The sequence below is a fragment of the Echinops telfairi genome, unplaced genomic scaffold (genome assembly GCF_000313985.2).
Source record: "Echinops telfairi isolate 266 unplaced genomic scaffold, ASM31398v2 ScPeMD7_33;HRSCAF=127, whole genome shotgun sequence".
Classification (NCBI taxonomy): Eukaryota; Metazoa; Chordata; class Mammalia; order Afrosoricida; family Tenrecidae; genus Echinops; species Echinops telfairi.
Genome location: NW_022103930.1, coordinates 2,537,524 through 2,550,299, shown reverse-complemented (window position 1 = coordinate 2,550,299; position 12,776 = coordinate 2,537,524). Strand labels below are relative to the sequence as shown.

At 43.9% G+C, this 12,776-nt stretch overlaps 1 protein-coding gene across 1 annotated transcript in view; it reads left to right on the top strand.

Moving 5' to 3' along the window:
• TRPC3 (transient receptor potential cation channel subfamily C member 3) overlaps positions 1–12,776 on the top strand; it is a 77,303-nt gene that overhangs the window by 31,034 nt on the left and 33,493 nt on the right. The window contains exons 4-7 of the mRNA XM_004716489.2: positions 2,538–2,754; positions 4,848–5,081; positions 7,369–7,633; positions 11,890–12,085. Of these exons, the coding sequence (XP_004716546.1) occupies positions 2,538–2,754; positions 4,848–5,081; positions 7,369–7,633; positions 11,890–12,085 (912 nt within the window). The remainder of the gene's footprint in view (positions 1–2,537; positions 2,755–4,847; positions 5,082–7,368; positions 7,634–11,889; positions 12,086–12,776) is intronic.

The window sequence follows — 12,776 nt, the reverse complement described above, 5'->3', positions numbered from 1 at the left end:
TAAGTAAGGTTGAAAAGACTGGCATTGGTTCCAAGTCTTCACGAAAGCACACGTCAAGTTTCCCTGACCCCTTGTTCCTTTAGAGAGTTCTACAAAATTTAGACTTGGGGGTGGAGAGCTTTGGGTTTTCCGAATTGTTATTTATTTGTACATCAATCATTTTGCTCACCATTTTCATTCCCTTCTCGTTCAAGCCCCCAAGCAGGATGTAGAAAGGAATAGGAGTCATGCTAATCGAATTTCTATTAGGTTAATAAAGGACACGGCCAAGGAGAAGAAGCTGTCTGACAGCCTTTAATCCTGTTTTTATATTCCCAAATCTGGTTTTGCTTAAATCAGAGGCAGTTTCAGGCGGAATGAGTCAAGGCCACTTACAAATGATCCTGGACATCCATCAGGTGCTGGCTTGGGCAGAGTCCTGCCCCACAGGCACCTTATACGTGAGCGAATATTCATCCTTCTCACTCCATTTGTGAGGTGTCCGTGGGCTTGGCGTCTGTCATTTTGATCAATCCTGCTGACTCAACTAAGTTCTTGGTTATGTATTATGGAAACGTACTCTTAAGATTCTTCAAATGCACAAACACTAGAGACTAAGAACTATTAATAATAAGAAAGAGCATGCAAGAAAGGAAAAACCATACACTCTTAATCAAAAGATTTTCCTTTTCTGAGGGAAATGAATCGAAAACTCCATATTTGTAAGTGTTTGTCTTTTAAGGCAAAGCAACCCAGGAAATCGTACAGCAGGGTCAAAGTAGGCAGCTGTGAATTCTCTCTTCTTTCTCTCTCCCCTTGCAACAACAAGCCAACAGTGAGGGGAATTCTTTGTTGAGCAGAGAAGGGAAGCATGAGACTTGATGCATATCTGGAGCCCCCACCCCCCCACCCCTATCAGGTGTAACATCTTAAGATGAAAAGGCAAGATAGCAAGGTCTCTTCACATGGGTCCCAAATGTCAGATACGCACACTGGGTTCTCTCCCTGTGATTTCAAGGAGACAGTCAGTCACGGGATGGGTAATCACCTGGGGCATGGCAGGGGCAGTGGGGGAAATGGCGAGCAAGGACCACGAGTACCAGAAGAAAATGTTCTGAAATTAATTGTGGCGATGATTGCACAGATCTTCCTAATGTAACTGAACAGTTAAATTGTCTGATATGTGACATATGTCCCAAATGTCCCAATAAATATAAAAATGAAAAAAGATTAATTTTTTTGAGAAACAGAGTTGGCAATTGCCAATAACAATCACTGTGTACTGCGGATAAACTACTCCGAATGTGCCCTTTTGGAATGCAAATTTGTTGTTGTTTATTTTCCTGTGTGGAACATAGAAAATAGGACATATGTCTGTGTGTAGCCACGCTCAATCGCAGAAATATGTGACATTTGTTGGTGGTTTGTTGGCATCAAATTAAGATTCTGACCATGCAGACCATTTGTGTGGAGCAGTCTTTTGAAAATGAGTGTCAGTCCTTTTTCAGGTCATAGAGTGAATTCAAAAGCAAGGTCTGTGTATGCAGAATAGAGAGATTAGGTCACTCTCTAATTCCTGGAAGGTGGAAGCCTTTGGGAGAGGAGGAATTGTTCTTCATTTCTGTGAGAACATTGGATTTTTAAGGACATTATATCCATGGGATTTTAAAGGAGTCACCTTAAAATAATGACAAACTTTAGATGTTCTTTTGTATTATTTATCTTTTGCCAAACTCAGAACTGACTTTTAATTAGGTAGACCTACATAGAAAATCGAATTATTGGAGCAGTAGTTCTTTTTATTGAGGCAGCAGCAGTTAGAAGATTTATTTGATCCCACTGTCTTCCATATCACGTAAGTTACAACTTAATTTTGGTAAATTTCCATGTAAAGTAGGATCTAATTCTGTGATTACAGGATGTTTTTATTTTCAAAGGTGTTTAAGGCACTATATGGTTCTACAAGGAGCCCTGGTGACGTAGTAGGATATGCATGGGGCTGGTCATCACAAGGCCAGCAGTTTGCATCCACCAGCTACCCCATAGGAGCAAGGTGAAGCTTTCTGTCCCATAAAGATTTACAGACTCAGAAACTTAAAAGGGCAGTTCCACTCCGTGCTTTTGGGTTGCTATGAGTTGGAATTGACTCTGGCTGTGGGTTTGCATTTATATAAAACTACAAAATGCTGAATTTCAATTATAAAGCAATAAAGAATTGCACATTAAGATCTGGGGCTTCTTTTCCTATAGACCCTAAAAACCTGGTTTTCATAGTCTCCCATGATGATAAGCAGTATGTGACCTGTGATGTCCGGATATGCATCTATTTACTCAAAGGTGGTTATTTATAAGCAATACATTTTGAAGACGCCTTAGATTATTTTTGGAGGAAACATTCACCTAAAAGGAACAATTTTCACAGTGTGTAGCTCCTTGGAAACAAAAGCAGAATTTTGAAAATACCCTGCGACCTTTTTCCCTTAACCCTGCCTAATAATTGCCGTAAGTGGAAGCCAGGCTGACGGAAGCAGACTTTTCTTCTTTGTGTTCTGTTACAGCTGGGGAAAATTCTGAGAAGCCCTTTCATGAAATTTGTGGCGCATGCTGCTTCCTTCATCATCTTCCTGGGTCTCCTTGTGTTCAATGCCTCCGACAGGTTCGAAGGTATCACCACACTGCCAAATATCACTGTCATTGACTATCCTAAGCAGATCTTCAGGGTGAAGACCACACAGTTCACGTGGACTGAGATGCTAATTATGGTTTGGGTTCTTGGTAAGCCACTTAGTTTAAGTTCCTTAATTTCTACCCAAAATAATGCTTTGTATCTAATGATTAGCATCTTCTTATATGGTGGCAGGATCTCCATTGTCAAGTGAACATGATAGTAAAATAAATAATAACCATTGTAAAAAAACCAAATCTAATCATCTGTCTTTCAGATTATCCTAAAAAATATTCCCTTACATGTGACTAACAAGCCTAATCACAAATTTCTGAAATCAAACTTCAATTACTGAGCACAATGTAGGTTTCTTAATATGACTCAGTGGAAGGATAAATTATTTGAAGACTTAGGCAATAACCCAGTGATTTGAACTGCTTATACAAGAACTTGTGTAATGCTTTCATTCAGGGAGTTCCCTTTTTCAGAATGTTTACTTCACCTCACAATAGCCTACTTTAAACAGCTTATGCTATTAACTGCAAGGTTGGTGTTTTGAACCCACTAGCAGCTCTAAGGGAGAAAGATGAGGTTGTCTGCTCCCATAAAGATTGACAGCCTCAGAAGCCCTGTAGAGCAGCAGTTCTCAACCTGTGGGTCGAGACCCCTTTGGGAGTTGAATGACCCTTTCACAGGGGTCACCTAAGACCATCGGAAAATATAAACATTTCACAATATATAATTACAGATTGCTTTGTGTTTAATCACTATGCTTTAATTATGTTTAATTAGTAGCAATGAAAATACATCCTGCATATCAGATATTTACATTATGATTCATAACGGTAGCAAAATTACAGTTATGAAGTAGCAGTGAAAATGATTTTATGGTTGGGGTCACCACATGAGGAACGGTATTAGAGGGTCGCAGCATCAGGAAGGTTGAGAACCACTGCTGTGGAGGTGTTGAAATCGACTCAGTGGCACTGGGTGGTTGTGTGAAAGTCAAATTTTTAAGCCATAGGAGAAAAAATTTTTTTTGCTTTATTCTAATAAGTGGATTCTTTAGCCAGTTTACCTATTGAGATGAATCCGAAGTCATTCTTGAATACTTTATTTTCTATCAGTCTCTTTTTATTGGTATCTTAGTTCCTGAATTAATAGGTTGATTCTTCCTCTCATTCATTCCTGTGACCTCCCCCTGGGCTAAATAATTGTTTTATGAATTTTATTTTGAACCTTTACATTTAAAAACAGGACAGTATTTTCCCTTCATGCGGTTGAGACTCGTTAAATTGGGAGGTTTGGGTCTCTTCTGGAGAATGGCACTCTCTGTTCTCCCCAGAGTCATCGAGCCTCCTGCTAAGGGTTTCCTCTTTTGCATATGATAGCCCTCCCTCACCTGCCAGAAGCTGAGCTGGAGAGGGAGGGAGAGGAATGTGCTCCTGACGATTAGGAATTGTTCTGCAGGTTAAAAGTAGGCATTAAGGTTTCTCATTTGGGAACTCATTTCCTACTATTGTGATTTTCCTAGTATGTATTTTCTCCTGTCCTCCAAAAGTCTTACAGGGCAAAATAATTTGACGTGAGGAAGATTCCTTGCTTCTTCTTTCTCTCTTTCCTCCCGTCTGCTCTTCTGCCTCACTAGAGAAACTTCTGGTGCCGCAGAGAGTACCAGCCCATTTCTCCCAATCAGAGCTGGCTGGAGTGAGTCATCCTCCACCGATGGAAGCCTTTCTTCCATTCAAATCTGCCCAGGACCCCAATGGCCTAGTCAGTCATCGGGTGCTTGGTACAGACGGACCTCAGTGGTACCGCAGGTGGGGTTCCCTACCGCCACCCAAAATTGAATCTCACAAGAACATTTGGCTTCCTGGTGCATGTAAAGATTATAGTTACATTATTAAATGTATGGTAGCATTATTAAAAAGTTGGAAATCTTGTGAGAATTACCAAAATGGAACACAGAGGCACGAAGTGGACACACACTGTGCCAACAGCCCTGCGAGGTGCGGAAGTGGCCGCAAACCTTCCATTTGGCAGACAAATGCAATCTCCGCCAAGTGCAGTCCCTGGAGGTCTGCCCGCGCGCTGCTAACGAGCTAGGGCATGATTGCCGTCGCTGGGAGGATGGACAGAGGAATGACGTCTCTGTGAAAACCGCCACATCTGACCGGTGCCTCCCGTGTGGTTGTTGTGACAGGAATGATGTGGTCCGAGTGTAAGGAGCTCTGGCTGGAAGGGCCGCGGGAATACGTGCTGCAGTTGTGGAACGTGCTGGACTTCGGGATGCTCTCCATCTTCATCGCTGCGTTCACAGCCCGCTTCCTAGCTTTCCTTCAGGCGACGAAAGCGCAGCGATACGTGGACAATAATATCCAAGAGAGCGACCTCAGTGAAGTGGCGCTTCCTCCCGAGATACGCTATTTCACTTATGGTGAGTTCTGAGCCGCAGGGGCCTCTCCGATCAGGAAGGAAGAGGCCCTGGAGGATGCTGCCAGGAGAGAGTGCCCTTTGTCTGGGAGCTGTGTTGAACCTGTGTTCTGTGGAGCTTTAAACCTGGGTCATACCAAAGCTCCCTGCCTCTTCCTCCTGCGTGCCCTTGTCCAAGTTCAGTGACTTCTCAGGGCCTCCGTTTCCATCTCTGGAGAATGAAGAGGGGGGGGGGGGGGGGGTGTGCCCTTAAACCTGACCACATAATACTTCTCAGAGAGGAGGCTGTCTTACATCAGGGGGAAGAGCTGCTTGCTGTGGAAGGTGAGGACCTGGGGGCTCAACTTAGAAAGATAATAGACTGAATGATGTTAAACAACCTTCTGGCGTGCCTTTCCTGTACGCTGGGAAATTGTCTGAAGTCTCTGGGTCTTATAGCAGTTATGCTGGTTTGTTCCACGAGGGCCTACCTCCCAGCGGCTCCGGGGCAGCAGTTCTTTGTCCTCTGTGGTCACTTTGAGCCAGAATTCAACCAGACGGCAGTGAGTTTAGGGTTTTCTTTTAACTTTCAGTTTTTGACTACTTAGTCATGCTGTAATAAAATATAAGCAGCTCCAGTCAATTTCCCAACTCTGCCCCCTTCACTGCTACTGGATCTGCCATCACTTGTAATGGCATGAGCAGTTTGGTGGAAAAGTTAAGTTTGTAGCAATTCCAATAATCACCTCAGCAATACCGTCTCAGACTCCTTCATTTGACAGATCAATAATTTTAGAATCATTAGATTCGTCCATATTTTTCAGAATATCCTGATTTGTACACATTCCCTTTCCTTTCTAATTTATTACTTTTCTGAAAGTGTTACCTTTTAAAGTCAGCATAATTGTATCTGTTTTATGACACTAGATCTTTACTGGGTTCTTGCGTCAATTCCAGTTCATACTGACCTCAAGGGACACAGTAGAGCTGTCCTGTAGGGTTTCCTCTTAGGAACATACAATGAGGAGGGGGAAGGAGCAGAAGGTAGAGGGAGTCTGAAGGCTTGCTGGCTAGCTGACTTTTCAAAGTCAGCTCAAAATAAGCAGTCAACCAAAGAAGGAAAAAGAAGCGTCTCCCTGTACCGCTGGTAGATGCCTCTGCACATGTCGAGCACCCAGTTCTGTGGCAGTCCTTCACACCTCAAGACAGAGTGGGTTACACGGTGGGCTCCTCACCGCAGTGTCCATGTTCCACACTCATCAGCCGCTGCTTGGGAGGGAGGCGAGGCTCTCTGCTCCCATACAGACCCACAGCCTCTGACGGGAAGCAGTTCTACTCTGCCCTCAGAGAGTGAGTCAGAACCACTTCAATAGTCGGGGCGGCTTTTCACACGACCCACCTCTTTGTGAGCAGGCAAACACTTAACGCTTGGGCCGCCACGATGGCCTTGGGATTGGTGAGTGAGAAATGTTATGGGCCCCAATCAAGACTACTGGATTCCTGAATCATTACCAATAGAAACCGTAGAAGACAGAACATAAAGAATTGTGTGTACATACGATTGGTCGAGCGGGCGTGGGTTTGGTGGTTGGGAAGGGTTTGTGGCTGGGAAGATGCTGGCCACGTTGCAAGGAGATTTTAAGGCAGCGCTGAGGCAAACAAAGCAGTCGTTGCTGAGTGGGCTCTGCCTGGTGTCAACCCCACGTGTGTCAGAGTAGAACCGGGCCCGTAAGGTTTTCTTTTACTTTTTTTTGGTATAAGAAAGAGCTTTATATGTAAGAGCAATTGTATATTCAGAAAATATCCTAGCCCAGTCAGATCAAGTTCCTAGGTCCGATATGAGCCCATATGTCCGATACCAGTCTATAAATTCCATCGGGTTTTCAATGGCTGGTTTTACAGAGATGGAGAGCACTAGGTCTTTTCTTCCCAGGGGCTTCTTTGTAGATTCAAACCACCAACTTTGCAGTTCGTGGCCGAGCACTTTACTGTTTGTGCCACCCTGGGCCTGAGGAAGAGGAAAAGACCATCCTTTCCTTTGACGTGGCTGGTGGTGTGTGCTTTGGAAGGGAGCGTGCTGGAAAGCCCTGGGTACTGACTGACTGCTCCCCGTGAACCCTGGCAGCACGGTTATGCGGTGGGCTGCAATCTTCCAGGTCAGCAGTACGAATCCACCAGCTCCTCCATGGGAGAAAGATGGGACTGTCTGCTCTCATAAGAACGTAGAAGGCAGCCTATTAGAGGTATTTCTATTGCATACTGAGAAATGATGAGTGAGCTCCCTGGTCTTATCTCTTCTCTCTTTTTTCTAGCCAGAGATAAATGGCTGCCTTCTGACCCTCAGATCATATCCGAAGGTCTCTATGCCATAGCCGTGGTCCTCAGCTTCTCTCGGATTGCCTACATCCTCCCTGCGAATGAGAGCTTCGGCCCCTTACAGATCTCTCTGGGAAGGACTGTGAAGGACATATTCAAGTTCATGGTCCTCTTTATTATGGTCTTTCTTGCCTTCATGATTGGCATGTTTATACTTTATTCTTACTACTTGGGGGCTAAAGTGAATGCTGCTTTTACCACGTAAGTACAACGTATTTAAAAGGCCTGATAAAGAGAAAGTCTCACACAGCTACCTGAAGTCAAGGGAGAATGTCAAGGGCTGTAATAAATAGAGATGATCTTGAAAAGAGAAAAGAACTCATTGAAAAGTGTAAGCACTTACATGTGACTGTCTGGTCTTTGAAGGCTTGTGCCGTTGATCTTAGTGAACAACGGACTGCAGAACAGATCAGCATTTGACATAAAAATCCTAGATTTAAGAGAATCAGGTAACAGATGTCTCATACGGGATATCTCTTGCATTATGTATAACATTAATTTTAGTTTCATCATTTGGTAGCCAGACCAACTATTAAACATAAAACTATCAGCTTTCAGTTTAATGAATTCATTAATCAGCACAGGGAGTTGGGTGAGAGGAAATTATAGCTACATGTTTTACAGTCCACTATAAAGGCGATACGAGTCCCAGAATAATGCGATCAGTTAATGCTGACCCCAAACTTGGCCGTTGAAGTCCACTCAATGCACCTTAGAGCAAAGACCGAGAGATCTGCTTTCAAAGGGTCCCTCACCGAAAGCCACGCGGAGCACAGGTCTCCGGCAGCTGAGTTAGAGTCCGCTCGGTGACAGCTGGTCACCGGTCAAATGGAGACTGCAGCGCTGACTTTGGTCCTGCTGGTTTCTCCTTTCGGGAGGGAGCACTCAGCACCTGCCTGAAGGCTGCCTGGGTTCAGCTTCCTCAGTGGTCCCCCCTTGAAGTTCCCTCGGCATGTGGCCATCCAGATGGTGAGAGCACTCTCCCTGACTGGTCTCTGGTTGTGCTGAGGGCAGAGTCCGGCCTCTGCACAGGGGCCCCTTTGTGGTGGGGAGAATACCAGCCTTTTCAGTGCGCCTCTGCACCCTCTGATTCTGGGCTGAAAGTGAAACAGATGCTTGATGTGTCCCACATAGACTAGTATATCAAGCACTTTCATATAGCTAAATTGACTATTTTATTATACATATAGAGCCAGTTGTTAAGATGGAAGAGAATTAAACCTCACTTGATTGGAATGGAGGCTTTGCTATTTGACATAGATCTCTACCCTGCCTCCTTCCTGTTAAGTCTGTGATACACGGTCCACTTTCTTCGCAGTTTCATTTGGAAAGGTGGTGACAGCGTGCAGTGGAAAGAAAACAGGCTTGGCCGTCAAGCCAACTTGGATCTGCATGCCATCTCTGCTCTTTTCTTACTATGGTCTTTGGTTTCTCGGCGTCAGTTTCCTCATTTGCAAAACGGGCACCTTTAAGTTTCAGTGCAGGGCAGCAGTTTAAGGTTAGTATTGCCCGCTTCCAGGAAGGAGACCGCATCCCGTTCTCTGCCAATACTCCTCAGCGTAGCCATCACCAGTCTGTCAGGGGAGGTTTGCACGTGGCTTTCCTGCCAAACCTGAGTCCTTGTGGCACTAGGGGCTTGGCACTGAGCGGTTCAAACTCACCAGCCGCTCAGAGAGAGAAAGGTGAGCTGGCCTGCCCCCTTTATGATTGACAGGCTGGAAAGCCCTGTCCGGACGATTTGTGAGCTGAAATGGACTCTGGCAGTGGCTGATGCCCAGCAGGTGGAAGAGGAGCTTCCAGACTAAGACAGACAAGGAAGAAAGGCCTAGTGATCTACTTTTAAAACTCAGCCGATGAAAACCCTGTGATTACAAGGTCCAGTCCTTTTGTGCATTGGGGTTGCTATGGGTTGGGACCAAGTGTATGGCAACTGACAAAAAGGAAATTTAAATAAGGCCTTAGATGAAGTCATTGTGAGAGTTGTCTGAGGTGAATTTTTTTTTGAGAGCTTCTAGCCTGCAGTCGATTTTCAGCAACCCCCAGAGCTTTCTGCGGTCCAGCCTCCCCCCTCCTCCCACAGACTCTCCATGGAGATCCAAAGCGAAGTGAGGAGGGGGCAGCTTTCAAAGGAGCAAGTGGAAGCAAGGGGGGAACCTGTGATCATATTAAATTCGTGACGGGAACACAGTGGTTCCAGGTTTCTGTCGTCTTCTCCAGCGGCGTGCTTCGCCCTGACGTGATCAAATGTTTTCCTCAGAGAGCGTCTAAGGGACATTTACTTTTCCTTTGACCCCTCTGTCCCCAGGCTCTAGCACCATTTCTAGAACATAGGAGCCATTCAACGAATAGTTGTTGGATTAATTAGCTCATAACGAAATAAATCCTGCAACCTACTATGCCGTCGTTCTGCTTGCCGTCTGGAGTCTGTTCTGACTAATTTCAGAACAAGTGCTGTCCCTGAACCTCTTGCTCGAGCTGAAGGCCGTGTGTTGCACCCCTTCTTTCTGATGTCTTTTGGGCTTGTTTAATTTACACATTAATTATTCAGCTCACCTATCAGTGATTAGGGCTTGATTTTATGACACAATCAGCCAAACACATGTGAGCAAAAGCTCGTTTGAGGGATGAAAGTGGGTAATTAGTCTGGTAAGGCTCTAAGTGCCAATTACTATGCTGAAAGGACCAGGAGGTAGATTATATCAATTAAGGGGAAAGAACAGGAATATTTCATTCTACTTCCTCCTTTTTTCCCCTTCTTCATTTTTTCCTTGTTATTTTTAGATAGGCGGCATATGCTTGTGGCACATTTTTCAAACATAGATGTGTCTAAAGTGAACAGGCTGCTCCTTCCCCACCTCCGGTCTCCAGTCTCAGCTGCCCCGCGTTCCCAGAGGCAGCGGCTTCTTTTAGATACTTTTCCAGATAACTTTTTGCACAAACAAGAATAATGTATCTGCTGTTGTCGGCCATCAGGTCAACACTGACTCCCAAGGACGTCAGAGGACTGAGCAGAGCTGCCCCTCCCATCAGGCGTCCTCGGCTGTAATCGGTCCAAGACCAGATCAGGAACTCTTTCTCTCTGGAAACCACCAGCCACTGCCATTTCAGTTAGCAGGCAGCGAGTAGGCATTGTTCCACGGGGCTCTCCATAAGTACCTGGATAGTGCTCTTTTTCATCGAAAGGATAGATGTTCTACACGTTCTACAACTTACTGTTCCACTTAGTTATATATCTTGGATATAATTCCATATCAATCCCACTGCCATGAAGTCACTTCAGATTCATAGTGACTCTAGCTAGGGTTTTCTGAAGCTATAAATCTTCATAAAGCAGACGGTCTCTACTTTCTCCCAGGCAGGAGCCCTAGGGAGACAGATGGGATTTCTACTCCCATAAAGAGTTACTGTCTCTGAGGAGCTGATACCAAAGGCTCAAGTAGAAAGAACATGTTTTGAAAATGATGAGGGCAACAAATGTACAAATGTGCATGACACAATGGATGGATGGATGGATGGCTACATTGTGATAAGAGCTGTATGAGCCCCCAATTTATATTTTAAATAAAATAAAATTTAAAAAAAGAGTCATTGTCTCAGAAACCCACAGGGGGCAGTCCTATCCCATCCTATGAGGTTGCTATAAGTTGGTATCGACTGGATAGTGTTGCAGTTTCTCCCACAGAGCAGGTAGTAGATTCAAACCACCGCCCTTGTGATTAGCAGTCCAATGCTTAGCTAATAGCACCACCAGCACATAAAAAGGAATGTCCCTGATTGTTTTCCTCAGCAGTTGCCTAGCATTCCCATGTATGCATATCTCTGAATGCATTTATCCAGGCATCTATTGATGGAAATTTATGTGATGTTTTTTTCTTGCCCACTGCAATTAATAAAGACACAAATGGGGAGAGAGACGAGGTTTTCCACTCCTGTGAAGAGTTACGGTTTCGGTAACAATTTTGACTTGCTGTGTCAGAATTGACTTACTGGCAGTGAGGGTTTTTTATTTGGGGTTTTGATTTCACTGCAATCAATAGTGCAAGGAACTTTTTTTTTGGTAGTGAATATTTTTTAGAGTGAGCCGTTAACTTTTTGACGTATTTAATTTTCAGGAATGTAATATTCCTGTTCTACTCTGGAAAGCCTAACTTGAAGTTCTCAATTACCACCAAATCAAAACGCAGCTTTTAAGAAATGAAGGTCTACTGAGTTCAGAGCGCTCTCACTTGAGGACAACTGACAGAAAAGCCAGGTGTTCAGCACCATTTAATCACCACGAGCTGAAAACTTGAGAGGATTTTTGTTAGATATTACATCAACATAAGTCTGCTTATAGAACTCGTTGTGATGGAACCTTATATCTGCACAGCATCTAGACCCCAACCTGTTTGTCACTTTGGACTTTTTAATATTGAAAGCTGTTCATTTGCTCACCGTGTGCTTTATTCTTTCAACAGCGTAGAAGAAAGCTTCAAGACTTTGTTCTGGTCAATATTTGGGTTATCTGAAGTGACTTCCGTTGTACTCAAATATGATCACAAATTCATAGAGAATATTGGCTATGTTCTTTATGGAATATACAATGTAACGATGGTGGTCGTTTTACTCAATATGCTAATTGCTATGATAAATAGCTCATATCAGGAAATCGAGGTAAGGCCACTTCCTATCCATGGTTTCTATCTTTGCCATACCATTCCATACTATACTGCATCTGCTTAGAGGCCCTTATGGTGAAGCTCAGACTCAAGAAAGGTGAAGAGGGAGGTGGGCAAGCAAAGATAACCTTTTCTATTTGGACAGGTAGCCGCAGCTTGGCCAAAGTTGGCTTCGAATAGCACAGTGGGTGAAACTCTTGAATTTACCACATGCAATAAATTGTCTTGCCTTTTTGCTTGGCCTTCGGAAGGGAATTGGAAAATTTTGATTATATTTCAGTCGGTAGATACAGAGGCTTACATAATGGAATAGTCAAGAAACGGGTACCAAAAAGTGATGGAGACCCATGGAGATTCTGTGCAGACAAATGTATATGTCGTATATATGTATTTCTAGAAGACCATTTAGTTCAGCGCAGAACCCTACTGGCATCAGTTACTATCTCATTTCTTTTTCTTATTTAGCCTTACTTTATTTATTTATTGATGTTTGTTTGTTTTGCTAGACTTTTGTTATCATTTTATTGCAGGTTCTTACAACTCTTATCACAATCCATACATTCATCCATTGTGTCAAGCACATTTGTACATGTGTTATCATCGTCATCGTTTTCAAAACAGTTTCTTTCTACTTGAGCCCTTGGTATCAGCTTCTCATTTTGTTCCCCCTCCCTCCATAACTCTCC